We start from the raw sequence: 17,257 nt of genomic DNA on the forward strand, positions 1-17,257 counted from the left end.
TTGCTCATAATTATGTCGTTTGAAAGCGTTATTGACATATACCTATATTTAAATTACTTATCCATGCATTAATAACGATCTATTGTAATTGCTATGAAACAATACAAAATCTATATTGTAGTTGAAATATTTACGAAAAACAACTAACTACCGTATATTTATGTGTCGTAAACAATTTAAAAGTTGCTGCTACTTTCTGTAGTAATTAATACTTAAAATTGATATATAAATTTGTAGAGTAATTATTAACGCCAGTAGATTTTGATGTTGGACTGTAATTACAGCCTTAAAGAAATAGCAAACACCGCTTTCTAAAGCTATCATTCTATAAAGTCGTTCTTAAAATCTTTAAAGCACATTACTTTTACTGATAGATTCTCACGGGTACCATAATTACAGTTTTATAAATGGTTATCATATACTGTTGTTAATATTGTTCGTTATAATTTATTAGATTGAAGGAAATAGATTATTCAAAGCTTAAATATATTTCAGTTGTGATTGAATACAGACTCATATAGAAAGTTGATTTGGATCAGAGTTTGGAAATATTTCGTCAGACCGTAATTTCAGGCAGCTATGGAATCGAACAATACTACAAATCCTCAACACATGAGTACCTTTACCGAGAATATCTCTCTATTTAATGGTATTTTCATCGTTCCAACTATTTTAGGTACGAGAAATACTGTATCTTTCAATGTCTGTTGATAATTATTATAAATTTATTATGTTATATTCTCAATGTATGCGAATTTCGATGATCTTATTAGCCTTTTTATTTCATTTTTAGGTATTTTGGGCAATTCGCTTGTATTTCGTACTATCTATACCTGGGATAAATATTATACACCAACCTATATCTTGATGGCGAATATGGCTATATCTGATCTCATTACTTTGGTGGCATCATTGGCTTACTCTATCGCTAGTATCCTCAGTTGGCTATTCAATGCTTCATTATCATCATGGCCAATTACTTGTCGGGTGCTATCCTATCTTATTACCGCATTTCATGGGGTATCAAGTTTAAGCTTAACAGCAATTAGTTACGATCGTTTTAATACCATCGTTCAGGCGTCTTTAGATCAATGTCCACCTTTTTTCCGTCGAAAAAAAGCTTTATCAATTGTTTTGAGCTCAATTTGGATAGCTGGTATGACTTTAGCGCTTCCTTATCCGTGGATTATCACAATTGATTCGCGACTGCCGTATATTTGCGAGATGGGCCAAATTATTAATACGGCTAATCTTGTTCTTTATAGCATTAGTTGTTTATTCTCCACATTTTTACCGTCTTTAATCATTGTCATTTTGTATATTAAAGTTGTTTTGTTTATACACCGAAAGTGGCGTGTCTCGTCATCTCTTTCAGCAAAGTATAGCAAGGATGAAGAGAATAAGAAAAAAGATGTTCTGAAAATGCTTATAGTTACTACCACTATAGCAATAATTTTTACACTTCCCCATATTTTTGTCTACGTAATAGCGACTGTATTTAATTCGACATTGTCCAATGTTATCATTACATTACCACTCTATCTTCGATACTTGCTCTATTTTACATATAAATTTAGTGTGATGGCTTGCGCCCATAGTCCACTAATTTATAGCTTGATGAATCGTAAATTTCGTCAAGATATGAAAATAACTTTTCGACAAAGTTGTAATAGTTCAACTTCCTTAAACGCAAAAACATCTCATAAAGTAGGAGTTACAACCGTGGTAACTACTTGCGATGATTATGTCAGTCGTCAAAACTTTCGATATCTTGATTCTGTCGAAATGATGGAAAAAATTGACCCCCTTTAAATATGTTACACAGAAATAGATATTGTGCTACGAAGGACTTTAAGTAGGCTGCTTTAAGGAAATATAATATAGGTATTAATGATGATACTGATCAACAAAATTGATTCATTTTAAGTTAGATACTTATGAGTAGATATTGCATTCCTTACAACTGTACTTTTAAATTTTATTTCAACATTTATGAGCTTTTTGGCAGAAAATATCCAAAAGTTACTGATAAATTATGCCTACTTTAATAAGCTAAATTAGATATTTGTGCTAGAAGTGTCTACACTGATCATTACGATTGCTATTTGAAGATCAAAATTCAATTCCATTAGCCTATCTTAGCTAGTGTTCTAGTTTAACAATCTCTGATACTGTATGGTGAGTTATAGCTATTCTCAAAATTATAACGACACAGTAGGCTAATACTAATACCAAACCTAGAAAGCCAATGTTTGATTTATACTAAATATTATGCTATCTGCGCTGTTTTAACCATCATTGCATTGAATCATTATTATGAGTCTTCAATTAGATAAATTGCAGGAATGAGGTGAAATTAATGAGAAATATTTTATACCCTATTACTCTTACTGACTTAAGCATTATTGTACTTATAATTTAATTTAGTATTAGCTATTAATAGTTCTTATGCCAATATGCATTGCATTATAAGATGTAACAAATGCATTTTATGCATTATCTACCGTACCTATTTCGTATAGCGATGTTCACATGTTGATATTTATTGCCTTTTATTATATTTAACTTTGAATACTTAAATAAGTGTAAGTAGAATAATACTGGTATTAATCTATTCTAACGAAAAATATTACTGAATTCGGTAGCTATCATAGTGCTTTACAAAGCGACTTTCACCGTTGCTCGTAGTAGATAAATCAAGCCTATTATGCGGTGTGCACCATTGTGCTATATCTATTTTTCGTAGTAGATATATGAATTCTGTTGCTTGATGCTCAGTAGAGACGAACAGAGTCCAGCTTAGAGTATATTTAATTAAATAGTTGTACCGCATTCATCGATGTCCATACGTAAATAAAGGAGTATAGATAGGGACCTAAGCTAATGCTTCTTATTTACTGAAATGGTGATAATAAATATAATTAGTAATTATCAGTATTTGGAATACAGCTTACCATAGTTGCTCTCTCCATCATCTTTGTTCAATCTACTAGCATTGCTGACAAATTCATATATAAATCAATGGGAACTAAAAAGAGAAGAAACCATCTGATATCAGCAAAAAATCTTGACAACAAGAATCAAAAAGTCAAAACTCGCAAACCCAAAAAACATAAAATAACTCTTGCTAATTATCGATATAAAATTCTCAAGCAAGTTCATCCAGATACTGGTATTTCATCGAAAGCCATGAATATTATGAATTCATTCATTTATGATCTTTTCTATCGACCGACTAAAGAAGCCTCCAACCTAACCAAGTATAATAGAAGATCAACGATCACAAGTCGAGAAATACAAACAGCTGTCCGCTTCCTCCTACCTAGCGAATTAGCAAAGAATGCTGTTAATGAAGGGACGAAAGCTGTAATCAAGTATACAAGATCTGCCCAGGACACGGTGAAAGATGATGAAATAACGATACTAACCAACAAAATATATAACAATGATGGGCAAATATCGTAACAATGATGGCTTGTAAGTTAAAATAAATGTTGGCTGGTTTAGCTCCGTAACTACGTAAGTAATGTTAGCTAGCCGTTCTTCTCTTCATTATCTTTTGAGAATAAATTCAAATTGTATTGCTGGAGTTATATGCTAATAATGAAATGATGAGGAAGTACAGTTTCTGCAATCTTAACGTTTCTTGTATTTTTTAGCTACAGCACATTCGCTTGCTCCAAGGACTAATACGAGTATTTGCTATACGTATTAAGGAAATTAAAGAAGAGCAATTATTTCCATCGGAATCTACACTAATTTAAAGATTTAACTGTCATATATAAAATTACATTATAATCATATTACAATAAAATAATTTTATCTGCTAATCTGCATCTTGTGTTTCTTCAATAGCAGACGTTAATTAAATTGTAATAGCAGATATTTTGCTCTGCAAATTTCATGCATAGTACTGTAAAAGGATACGTACATCCCAATAGTATATATATAACATATATATATATAGATTTGAAATTGCATCGCCGCAAAGACGATAGTTGATAGAAATTTTTTATCGTCTTAAAATGCAGCATAATCAAACATAATAAAAGATCAATTTCATCCAGAATGCGATGATTACAATCTATTGGTTTTGCTAAGGAATAAATTCAGAAAGATAATAAAAATATAACATCGTTTCAGGTAGAATAAGTTTACTCCTTCCATTACGGACATGAGCTTCTGCTATCAAATAGCGATATCACTAGCAGATTTACGTATCAACTCTCGCAACTAAGATTTGCAAAATATTATACTGTTGTAAGCAATTCTCTTCGGTTCTCACTGGATAAATGTTAAGCCGGCCTATCTTAACGTATATGTTATATCTAATGTACAACTTACGATAATGCATTTCCGAAAATACAGCAATATAAGATTTGATTTGCAATGAATAATGGCGTTATTGATCAATAAATTTTCATATTTTTCTGGCTATCAGGCATTAACTAGAATAATATTCTAGACTACTTTTAGGCACTAAAACTGCCTATTTTCGCGTAATTTTTGCTCTTATATAAGTCTGAGTAAATGTAAAGCAAGCTATTGCTGAGTTACGGTCGTACTTACTTTACTAACACGTATTTTGCGTAGATTCATGCTATAATTGCAATAGCGTCGCAAATCAATTTAATTTTATAAAAATATGAACTTTTAAGCTTATAAATAAGCTATCAATTTCAAGCTTATTAAAGCTTATAACCTTTATGAGCTGGCGAATGTGATAAAATTCTTACTAAAAATATATTTACAATTACTGAAGTTGCAAATATACGACATATTTAATTTTACTGTAGGGTAGGCGGGAAGAATAGAGCTATAAACTCTATGCGAAGCTAATAAATGAAAAACCAAGGATGCTTTTATTGGTTATTATCTTAAAAAATAATAAGCATTGCTAATAAGCAGCATAATGTAGTGTTCTAAGAAGTGAATTTTGATTATTCACTCATTTATCTATATAACTACCAATAAATTGTTTACTATTTGCTGATAGTGTCAATCTACAGCATAATATTTTAACATTTTTTGTGTCTCAGATCCTTTGCTTTAAATTGCTAAATTGGATCGTTAAAATTATAACAGTTAACGCAAACCACTTAAAACCACATCGCTTTAAAAAGTTATTTAAAAAATCTTCATAAGCTAGAGATACTTAAGGTATGTGTAAAAAGAAGTACGATAGTCGAAAAATTGGAATTTGCAATGCAACTGTTTAGAAAGATATAAAACAATACCAACTTCTAAGCCTTTTAAATATAATAATTATATAAATTTTACTGTAACTGTACACATAGAATTGATAATTGCTCTATGAGCTTCTTTCTATGAACGTCTTAGAATCTTTGATCATTAGTAAATGTTTGACTTAATATAAATTTGTTCATTGATTTAATGTTCGTTAATGGAAATAAATTATTATATCAATATCAGTGTACCCTACTGCTGCAAAATAATTTTATCGTATGGTATTGAAAGTATTTATAATTGATACAATAGACAGAATCAGGCCGCACTAATTGGTCCTCAATTTGCAATTCTATTAACACTTTTCAAGATAATTATGGTAGAGAATATTCGTGTACTATGATTCTTTAAACTTAAAGTAACAGCTACAGCACTGCATATAATATATTTTGATTAGTAATAGTAAATGAATTACTTCACGAATGTAATAAATGTTAGTAACTAACTGATACTTAGAATAATTTTCGAAAATAAAAGCAGGTCCAGGATATTGAAATTTGATAATTTCTAGATTTACAATAATTTCAACTGGAAATACGGATATCTTAAGGCTTTCATCTAAATTTTCCTTACTAGCTTATTGTTCCCGCAAAAAAATGATCGAAATGGGAGCGAAAGATGATAATAGTTAGATGGCTTACTTTGCTACCATATATAACTGCAAGCACTAAATTATTTAAGGATAAAATAAAGAATTCAATTATTTTTAACGACGAGAAACATTACGTTGTCGGTGTGGAATCTATGGTTATAATACTGTATATTTTATATTTTCTTCTTCTTTCATCAGCTGCATCAATATAACGGGAAGTAGTCTTTTATTCTTTGAATGATTAATTTTATATTATCAATGAAGGTATCAAATAAAATTCCTGGCGGACAGAAAGTATTTTATGTCGAAAATAAACCAAAAGGCGACGAGGAACAAGTAAAAATTCTAATTTCAGTTACATAAGATTATAGACGGAGCATTGGGTGCATGGAATAGTGCAACAAATCATAAGCATTACCTAGGCAACAATATCAGTTTTATTCTTTGACAGCTGCTGTAAATTTCACTTAATAATCAGGTAAAAAATATGAATACTTATACAGTAGCAGAGCGCGAGTAATTTTTCTACATAAAAATGATTAAGTAAAATTTTCGGAATGTATTAAAATATCTAGCTACCAATGTTTTAACCACAGCCAGCTTAGTTGCCTATCAAGAAGGGAAAGATACTACTACGGTAGCCTATGATCCTAATAAATTATTTATTAAAATATTTTGAAGCTTTACAATGATATCGGGTCATTAAAAGCTAATTGTGAGTCGTGAAATAGTTGATTAGCTGTTATTGGTTAGATAAAGAGTCACGTTGTGAAACTCCGCTCCTTGAGATACGACTTTAGAACATTAAAAATCAGCTGGAGCTATATCCATTTTTAAGTAATTGCCGAGCAATGATAGGAAGCGTAAAGTATATTACCTAGAACAATCCGTAGCGTAGCAGTAAAGTTACTGACTATCCTAGCAAAATTTTAATTAAATGCCATTAAAGAATATCAAGATCCCTAATCATTAGAAAAGAGAACGACTTCATAAGAATACATTGGTAATTTGATACCGAATTATAAAATTGATACAGTAAATCATTTACAGAACTACCTAAGGATGAAATAGAATAAAAATATATATTTTTCACTATATCTTTCGGTTTGACTATCTAGTTGTGAGGACTTCGATTTTATCGAACATTATTTTTTCTTAAAAGTAAAGCGCCACGATAATGTCAATTTGAATTGATAGCATCTATATTAATATTAACTCACGAAGTATTAAGTAAGTAAGTAAGCTATTAAATGTACTTTCATCTAGAAGTTACTAATAGTGAAAAAGTTACAGAAAATGGAACTTAATAAAAAATCGAATGAAAATATCTTTAAGTCAAAATCTTACTTCTTACAATAAAACTTCTTTCAGATTCGGTAGACGATAAAACATTACATTTAAGGCATTAGATTCGCTTATTTATCATCCTCACTTCTTTATTTTTTATTAGAAATATCAATGATGATATTCAGTTAGATGATAAATAGATTATTGTATCTATACAGTTATTTTACACGAAATAATCAGCTCTGGATCTGTTGGTGACAAGTTAAGTAAATAAAAGTTGATAGTTTTTCGAATATTGAAAGTTTATGTCTATTTGCTCATTTCACTTTCAACTGACATAGCTAAAATATGATATGACTTAAATAACAGCTTGACATGATTGTCGTATTGTTCTATGTTGGTTAGTATATTGTAAGTAGTTTTATTCATACCATTGTTTCAACCAGGTTACAGTAGATTGTTTGATTTTAAATAATGGTGACACCTATTTTCTTATAACTTCTGAGTTGATAAATTTAAATCCTAACTTTTTATTCGCAGCTTTGCTTAATATTTAGTCTTAAATTAATCAAGCTATTAAATGTATAAGGTGTTTTAACTTACGGTTGTATAAATTTGAGATCCCGTTTAAATGTTGATAATGATGCCTAGTGTAGAAAGTGATAGGTGCTACTACTATTAGGTAGTACTTTTAAATTCATATGTGTAAAGATTATGCAGGAGATTAATAGTACTTTCTGTACAAGCGGTATCGCATAGTACATTATAGAATTTTTCCTAAATACTAGTTAATGCAATCTAAGTTGAATTTGTATAAAATGAATTAGTAATGTAGCGTTTGATTACTGCTATAGATAGTATCGTAGCATTCATAGTCTTTAACCTTAAATTATGTTATAATTAATATTTTGCTAAAAGGTTTAACTGAAATCGTGTAGTAATTTTTCATATCAATGATTCTGAGTTAGCTGATTTACAGTATTGTAAATGATATTTCTTACCCACAATTTTTATGACGTTGTCAATCAAAATTTACCTACTGTAAGAAGTTCTCGGGCAAATGTAGAGATAGCATATTAGCAAAGTATAGAACTTTATTAAGACTTATAAGTGCGAACTAATAAAATATGACAGCAACGGTGATATACAGTATATAATCTATCATGGAGTATTCTAAAACTTATTAGTAGTTATTATAATATACATAGAATGAGTATTCTAGAAGGCTCTACAGGCATGTGAGGTTCGAATACGTGTGCATCTAAGACTAGCTCTTACCAAGTCACTCTACCGATACTATGATACCTACACAAATTGATCAAAGGTCAATGCTTTATTTAAGAAAATGATCAATCCTTCCATTGAATTAATGCACGTAGTCATTTTGAATCAAATATCGACAACATCTTAACGCAAGTATAGAATTTTAATTAGATACTGTAGGTTATAAAGTTTAGCATTAAAACATCATCGTATGCTAATCAGTCTTAATAAAGTAAAATTAAATGTTAGAGTTGATAGTTGATTGTTTTCTCTAAGAGTTGATTATGCTCCGTGAGTTCGCAAGTCAACTTGGAAAAATGGCTTGAAAATTGAATAAGAAATTTATGACTAATATGTAGTTAGTTCCTTATTCACTTAAAGCAGTTTAGTTAATGTTTCATTTTGAAAATTAACTGAGACAGTAAATATAGCTTGCAGCTTATGATGTACATTCTTAAATGTTGAATTGCATACTCTATCATTTCGTTTGGATAATATAGATAGGTTAGAACCTTTGAAAGAGAAAGTGGATGAGACTACTGCAACTACGGAATCCAAGCCCAAAGTGATTAAAGGCCGGGATATTTTCCAATATTTAGTTAACTGGATGCTGAGTAACCAGTGAAACCTAATAAAGCTTACAATAGGTATCTTTTACTTCATTATCTAACTTTGTCAAGAATGTCTTTGCTTCATAATTTGATACAGTGTTACTGAAATATTACCAGACGGTATATGGTTACGTCGACCGGCTATTTTTAAAATGATTCCTTCTTCAAAATTTGATATTTTAAAATGACAGGATCGAATGATTCATTAACTTTAAAATTCATCAAGGCGATATTCAGCATTATTATTCTTCGTTAGAGAACATATAAGAACAGTATCGCAGTTTTAAAATATTGTTATCAAAATTGTCTGAGTACTATTCAATTGAGACTGGAATTAAATCAAATTTATAAATTACTACGACGGATGATAACTTAATTTATTTTGAATTGAGACCATCAAATTTAATAGTGAAATGGAATTAAGTAACATGAGCAATACTACAATTCAATCTTTAAGAGTCATTAAAATAAATTCCTTAGTCTTCTGCATCATCTTCTTGGCTATGGCTAGCACTGGAATGATATGGAATTTTGTGCTTTTTCGCACCATTTATAAACTCAAAAGATATCATTCTCCAACATTTATTTTAATGGCTCACATGTCTCTTTCTGATTTCATTTGTCTAACAACTAATTTCTTATATATATTTATTAGTACTATATCTAGCTATATCGGTATATCCTTAATTTTACTTAGCATTTTATGCAAGATTCTCATTTTTATTGCCGTAATTGCCTATACAACATCAACACAATTGTTAATTGCAATCAGTTTCGATCGATTTAATACAATTGTCCAAGCGTCACATCAACATACTATTCCCTATTTTCGTAAAGGTAATAACCTTCGAAATTCTATTTTAGTCATTTGGTTAGCGGGTATTTGCATGGCTCTACCTCAAATTTGGTTGATTGATGTCAACCCACGATTTCCATATACTTGTGATAATCGAGAAATTCATTACATATTTAATATCTTTTATTATTCATTGGGATTTGTTACTATTTATTTAATTCCATTCATCATTATGGCGTTATTTTATGCTAAAGTAATTTTATTTCTACGTTCATCTTTTGGAGTCAATCAGGATAAATTCAATTATCTGCAGCGGAAACAGGAAGAGCATAAGAAGAAGGAGATTGTTCACATGTTAATAATAGTAACAGTCTTATTTATGCTTTTAACCTTTCCCTTTGCTATCATGCTAATGATATTATCATTAATTGGTAAAACTCTAACTCGTATTATATTATATTCTCCACATTATGTTATATATATGATGCAGATTGCATATGGATTATCAATTATAGTTTGTTTGCAAAGTCCAGTCTGTTATATTATCTTTAATGCACAGCTCCGTCAAGATATGATTAGCTACGTACGACAGTGTTATTCATTTACAATCTTCAGAAAAGGGAATTTAGTTATGGTCACTAGTCACAACTCTGTTTAGTCAAAATGATAGCTTACTATTGCTATACAATGTAAATTATTTACTAACTTTACTGGCTTTTCTGTTATGGTACAACCCTCAAATAGATAAATAGATTGTAAGAAACCACTGAGTGATTTGTAAAGGTATAAGATTGACACTCTTATACGAGATCATAGATTCTCTGAAATCTCAAGATTGTATTAAGCGCATATCCGCGCTAAATAGTTACTGTAAATGTTGAAGGTTTGATTAGAAATATTTTATTATTAAGGTGGTTTGACGGAGTAAATGTTACGGTGTTACCTTACCGTTAGCATAGTTTGATAAGTACAGTAGTAGATAATATAGAAGATATCCATATTTGTACTAATAGGTAAGATAAGTAATATCTTAATTTGGATATTATTTGTGATAGTTTATTACATATTTGATATTAATTGTAATTGTGTGATGTATAGTGGTAAGATAATTCAAGTTCTAGTACTACCCACCGTCCCTTGAAACGAGCATCGCGGGGTTATTTATACTACTGTTAGATGGCTGTGATTATGGGTTCATTTCAATAGGTCAGTATAAGATTCTTACAGTAATTTTTACCTCAAGATTTCTTCATGTAAAACGAATAGCTCTAAGGTAGTAATTTCTGCAGAGTACTGATTATTAAAATAGTATTCGTTATATCGCTAAGGGTGGCCACTGGGCCTTTAAATTTTGGTTTCATGTAATATTCTGATGAAAATTGAATAAACATAGAATCTTTATACAGTTTTCTACATAGCCATTTTGATTGTTAAATTTTCTTATAAAGGTTGCTATCGACAGAGCAAGTTTTGCTTGCATACTCAAGCAATCCTTAGACATATTATAATGATAGGCATAGAATTGACCACAGTACTAAGGACATCGTACCGCACTGTAGATATCTTACAGTACCTGCTAATGTTAACTTGGTATGTCCATCACCGTACATTAGTTATCATAATGTGCTTTGGACCATTAACTAATCTTTATATAGCATTTCTGGTGATACTTGTATGATTTGTAACAGGCAAAGTTTCTATTTGTGGACTGATAAAAGCCGAAATTATCTTCACTGGAAACATAACCTGGAGCGCTCCATTGGCCCACTTGCGTCACTGGAAGATTGCGTATATAAATGACACAAACAGCTAGCCACAAAGTGAAGAAACTTATTTCTATAAGTATAGCCACGAATATTAACGTAATCAACTCGGAAACACATCTAACTTTCAGCTAGAATACGTAAAATCTTGATGTTATTAAGTGAACTTTGCAAGTAATCACGAGCACTTGATGAAATTGGAAGAGAAAGATGTAGGAAATTATAAGTTGACCACCAAAGGGTGCGGTCACTTAAATATTAGTGACGATTGTATGTATTCTGCATTTGAAGGTGGCTCATTCGATAGAATGTCCGGTTAATGCGTATATTTTTATGATTCACAAGAAGGTTGAATGCAAATGATCGATCAATATTCGGTTTGTGTGCATTTTCTAGCGAAAATGACTCAATTAGTGTCCAGGCATAACCAGGTTGTGAGTCAAAATCAAACATCCAGCTATAGCTAATCACTATATAAAGAGCCATATCCAAATTTGGATACAATTAACTAAAAGCGCTAAGCACTTTATTAATAAATCTCGCTCATTTTCGCTTACCAGATTCAGTAAATATAGAATATCTACATTATTGACGTACAAACTACTTATTTTACGACTTTACAAGTATACCAATTAAGTTAATATACGGTAATATCAGAATAAGTGAATAATCACATAAACTGTTATAAAATAGTTTTAAAAGTTTTATTTGGTGTTATATTAATGCAATAGCGGATTTATATCAGGCTCAAGAAGTTATGATTGTAGTAATCAACCTTATCTAAATTATGATAAGGCAATTTCGCAATTATTTATACATGTAATTACATGAGTAGTAAGTCAGCTAATATACAAATCAGGTAAAAAGAAATATAATAATCAAGAAATCAAAAGATAATAGCATAAATGCTATAATATAAAATACGTAAGCCGACGTTTTGCAACTGATAGAGAGAGGAGGAGTTAGTAGTTAGTTTTACAAAACTTGGACTAATAGTGCAAATTCCTGTCTCCAATGTTAGTTGACAGCAGTATGAACCTTTAATCAGTACGATAATCTGTCTGTTTCGTTAGTGTGCATTTTAAGAGCAGAATATAAATCTTCTCTCCACTTAAAATGCTACAATATACAAGTATTAATATTATTATCAGCGCATTAAAGAGAAAAATATTAGTCAATTTTTTCACAGTCTGCCAGTTAACTGCAGACATATATATGAGTAGTAAAGGATGATAAGGCTCGTAGTTTAATTATTGGTGCTTTAATAAGTCCTTGCGCTCTCAATTTGCAAAATTTGTGAGCTAAAATAAATAGCTTAAGAAAAAATTCAAGTAATTATAGACAAATTTGTTGGAAATTGAGCTAATGAGTGTAAATTATTACTGGGTTGAAGGAAACACAATTTCAAGATGAGTCATGCAGTAAAAGCGATCTTTGATAATATGAATTATTCCTAATCACTATACTGTCGTTTTCTCTAAAATCCTGAATTATGAATATGTTTGATCTATAGATAAGTTTTAGTTATTGCTAAACCGAAAATATAATTAAAATTAAAATTTCAAGTTGTTAATGTCTAGATTAGTTAGCAAATATTAGAGGCAAGTCGTGTAGTATTACCAAATTATAAATTGATAGTTTATGAAATGATTATTTCCCTTAATTTGCTATTGATTTAGCTTTAACATGGAATATTTCAGTATAAGATACCTCATTAATGGAAAAATAAGCTATTGTTATTATCTACAAATTGCATAAGTATGTTTTTAGTCAATTTTAGTTACAAATAGGATTTTTAGTACTTCATTTAGTCGCTTAAATTTGCTGGAAGTGAAACCGACTTCTTAGCTCGGAACAGTTTAGAAGTCTGCTGAGAGCTATTCTTATCTAGATAAGCAAATAGAGCGTAGCAATTTTGGTAATCTGACTTATTTTAATTCTTCATTCACTTTATAAAAACACGCGAAAAGTTTACTATTAGTTATCAGCATAATTTAATATATCATATCCTGTCAAAGATTGTAAAATTTATTGAATTACCAGCTAAACGAGAGACCAACCATGTAAACGGAACCTTTAGACTATCTTTTTCGTCGTATATTATTTCAAATATTTTTACTAAGAGGAAAAATTTCAATGTAATGGCGCAAGATTAGCATTTAAAATAATTTTATAGAAAAGCGACGATCTATTTATATCATTTTGGCTTTATGTTTATGTCAGCTACAAGTATAAATGATTTAATAAGCATTTCCAAGTACTGTCACCATCACATCTTGAACTATCATTTCTAATACCCTTCATTAATGTTAAACTCATGCAATACCCTTTGAAGTATATTTAGACTTCACTGCAGTCTTTAGCTCACATTCTTAAATATAGATGTTTTATATTGTACCGAAAATAGATAGCTATACAATCTATTTCTACTATACTCAAATATAGCTTGTCATGATTAGTTATTTATAGCACCTATAGTCTTCGCTGTTTTCTACAACCATTTGCTGTTACTCAGTCTGTTTATGGCAAATGTCATATTCAATTCTACTATCGTGTTCTCTGCATGTGATCTATCGCTTAATCTATAAATACTGATGATTTCTGCCTCAGATTTGTCAGTTACACTATTCGTAGCAAAAGTACTTCCTTACGTTACTCCACGACAGCTTACACGCTGATCTAACGTAACTACCGCATTGTACCTCCATTTCTATCTATAATAAAGCATTCACTTTATCAAAACCCCTTGCATATTTTATGTGAATGCCTACTAAGTCAGCAGTCGCTGATTCTTCGAACCTTCCATCATATCCTTACCTTTACAGTCTCTTGAAGATGAATTAATCGAACTCTTTGAAACCTGTCTCTGATGTGATAAATCTGATTTCGTACCAACAATAAGCATAGGCATCTAATAGATATTCACATAATTAATTGAGATCAATTACAATAAATTAAATTGAATTATTAAATAAAAGTTATACTATGGCTTAAATAATCTTACATCATTTCCCCTGATTTTAGCTGTTTCTGTTTTTAATCTTTTAGCAAGTTCAAAGGAAGCTATGGAATCAAGGCTAAAAACAAATATCGCTGCCTGAAAAGTAAATCAAACATTTGTGCAATTGTAAAGGAATGAATGGTCACTTTTATTTTTTAAATCGATTTCTACTTTTAAATTAAATAATAGATAAAAATTATAATATTGAAATAGTAATTAGCTATTCTGAAGCTCTGATGACAACAATCCAGAATAATTTGTTATTACAAAGTCAAGATTTAAGGCTGACCCGGAAAAATGGCTTTAAATATTGACTCCCTACTCTCGATTTTAAACTTCTTTTACTACTTCAATAACTACAGCGTTAGTCTTTCTATTAGTGTTTCTCTTACAACATCATATGTTAATTACTAAACAGAAGCCATTGATTAATAATATATATCATACACAGTACTGAAATACATACGCGTATATTGTATGGTACTCAGTGAACAAGTCCAGCCAATATCACGAGTAGCGTGTTCGACTAGTAATTGTAACTTAATATATGACTGACTGTAATCATGCTTATTTTTCTTGAAATTTCATCGTTCAAAATAGTAAAAAAAATAGTGCTTAACTACAATAACGTAACATAATTGCCAAATCCCATCAAATTTTTCTTACGTCAGCTGTTGCTAAATAGTAATTTGGTACGGACGAGGTTTCATCGTCCTAAAAAGGAATATAATCCGCTTCATTAAAAATAAATCGGCTGCCGATGGCAACATTTTCTTCAAATCAATATTGCAATAATTACTGATACATTGCTACACTAAAATTTTATTACAGTAAATAATGTTCAGATCAATCAATTATAACATCTACAATATCTTTGATTGCAGAAAGCACCTTAGCCAAATAGATAAAAGCTTACTGATTTCTTAACATAGCTTAGATGGTATTATAATTCACGGATACTTATTAACAGACACTGGTGCAAGTAGTTTATTAAATTGCAGGGTGAACTATAACTTAAAAAATTACAGTTTACTGTAGCTATTTAACAACTCATAAATAAAATGACTTGAATAGCTCACCAGACCACCGGTGTCAAATAAACTGATTCGTTCTTTAATTCCTCGATCAGATTCTAGTATAATGTCATAGATATCTTCAATAGTAGTATAAGGTTCCTAATATATTAACAGAGTATCGCAATGTTAGTATACACATATTAGACATTCAGCTATTCCATAAAACAGCTTATTTGCGATATATTCTGTATACTATATAGTCAAGGATAGAGCTCAGTTTAATCTTTGTATGGCTTGGTTGAAAAGATTTTCTTTCCCTTTATTAAATATACATATAGTAATAAAACAAACTCGAAGACTTACTCCATTGACTACGTTTGAAAAAAATTCTGGTAAATAAAAGGAGTGTACATCGATGCTTTCACTGTAATAAACGATAAATATCTGCCCCAATGTAAGCCATGTAATAATGCTTGTACTTAACCTAAATTTTGTAATTATTAGAATGAACTTTAAGCACGTTGCTTCACTAATGATTTATCATATTGTGCCATGATAACCTATAATCGGCCCAATTTCTTCTTTTAAAATTATGCTTAACTAATGAAAAATTCTTGCTAAGTGCGGTAACAAAACATCTCTACAAAACTTCTTTACTGTAACAGTGTGAATAATTTTTTTGTTTCTGTTGTTACAGTATTTAAATTCGACAAATAATATAAATCTTAAACTAATAATAAGTAGAATAAAGGAATTATGAGATTGTAATCTAATTCCTTTAAACATGGCGAACAATAATACAACAATCATTGATTAATGAGAGCATAAAGGCCCATTTTCTGGCTTTGATATCAACCAACATTCAGTAATTGCAATTGCATATACTTTTTGTGTATCTGAAGATGATTTTATGATCAAATAAAGATAGTTAATTAAATTTATTTATTGCTAATTTATACAGTGGAACGATCATGCGTAGTGCCTTGAATTTGGTTGCAAATTTATCGTTGATGGAAAAATAAAATGTCAAAGGTAGAGAGTAATAGAAATACGTTAATAAACGTTGTGTACAATGTAACACTATACATAGGCTTAGCAATGAGATCAACTTTTAAATGTCAATTACTACGGGCGCATTCAAAGGATAACTATGCTGGAAGTTAAGCCATTATTTAAGGGATTAGTAGATACTATTACCGTAGTAATGGCTTCTTAGTCTAACAAACCGGTAGTAATTCATTACAATCATGTCATCTCTTGAGACTTCTAGTTTGGAGTTGGGATAATAACGAACCATTCCGCTGCATTATTCATGAAATAGGATAAAATATATACTTGATACTCTTTCCATCTGCCAACTTACTAAAAGACATATTAGGTTCTACGTGCGATATCTCAACTTAAAATCATATTGTTTATAAGCCTGAAAAGAAATACTAAAACCCAAGGTAAAGTAATTTGCTCCAGAAACTATGCGATCATTTGTAATGGCTTAAAAATTAAAAAGAAATAACGGAATCGAAAAAATAAAGCACAGTATATCACCACAAGATGAAAACGAATCAATTTCTTTTCTAAAATTTTCAGAAGATACACAAACTATCTACATAACAGAATTTACAAGCACAATCCCAACTCTATCAGGATTGCCTGACTTAGATGGACCGCAGAAATTGGGATT

The 17,257-nt window shown here is 30.2% G+C and overlaps 3 protein-coding genes across 3 annotated transcripts; 2 read left to right on the forward strand and 1 right to left on the reverse strand.

Annotated features, from left to right (window-relative positions):
* Positions 1–579: 579 nt before the first annotated feature.
* TRIADDRAFT_54303 (uncharacterized protein) lies at positions 580–1,812 on the forward strand (the record flags this gene model as incomplete). Its single annotated transcript, XM_002110342.1, has 2 exons — positions 580–676; positions 794–1,812. 2 exons carry the CDS (start codon positions 580–582, stop codon positions 1,810–1,812), a joined length of 1,116 nt encoding a protein of 371 aa, XP_002110378.1.
* A 1,209-nt stretch (positions 1,813–3,021) lies between these two features.
* Positions 3,022–3,465, forward strand: TRIADDRAFT_22613 (uncharacterized protein; the record flags this gene model as incomplete). The annotated part of the gene is made up of 1 exon (XM_002110343.1): positions 3,022–3,465. One exon carries the CDS (start codon positions 3,022–3,024, stop codon positions 3,463–3,465), a length of 444 nt encoding a protein of 147 aa, XP_002110379.1.
* Positions 3,466–13,536: 10,071 nt separating this feature from the next.
* Positions 13,537–16,873, reverse strand: TRIADDRAFT_54305 (uncharacterized protein; the record flags this gene model as incomplete). The annotated part of the gene is made up of 8 exons (XM_002110859.1): positions 13,537–13,568; positions 13,600–13,677; positions 14,377–14,470; positions 14,564–14,656; positions 15,227–15,274; positions 15,640–15,735; positions 15,940–16,060; positions 16,803–16,873. The coding sequence occupies 8 exons, from the start codon at positions 16,871–16,873 to the stop codon at positions 13,537–13,539; spliced, it is 633 nt and encodes a 210-aa protein (XP_002110895.1).
* Between the last annotated feature and the right edge of the window lie 384 nt (positions 16,874–17,257).

The sequence above is a fragment of the Trichoplax adhaerens genome, genomic scaffold, assembly GCF_000150275.1.
Source record: "Trichoplax adhaerens TRIADscaffold_3 genomic scaffold, whole genome shotgun sequence".
NCBI classification, from domain to species: Eukaryota; Metazoa; Placozoa; class Uniplacotomia; order Trichoplacea; family Trichoplacidae; genus Trichoplax; species Trichoplax adhaerens.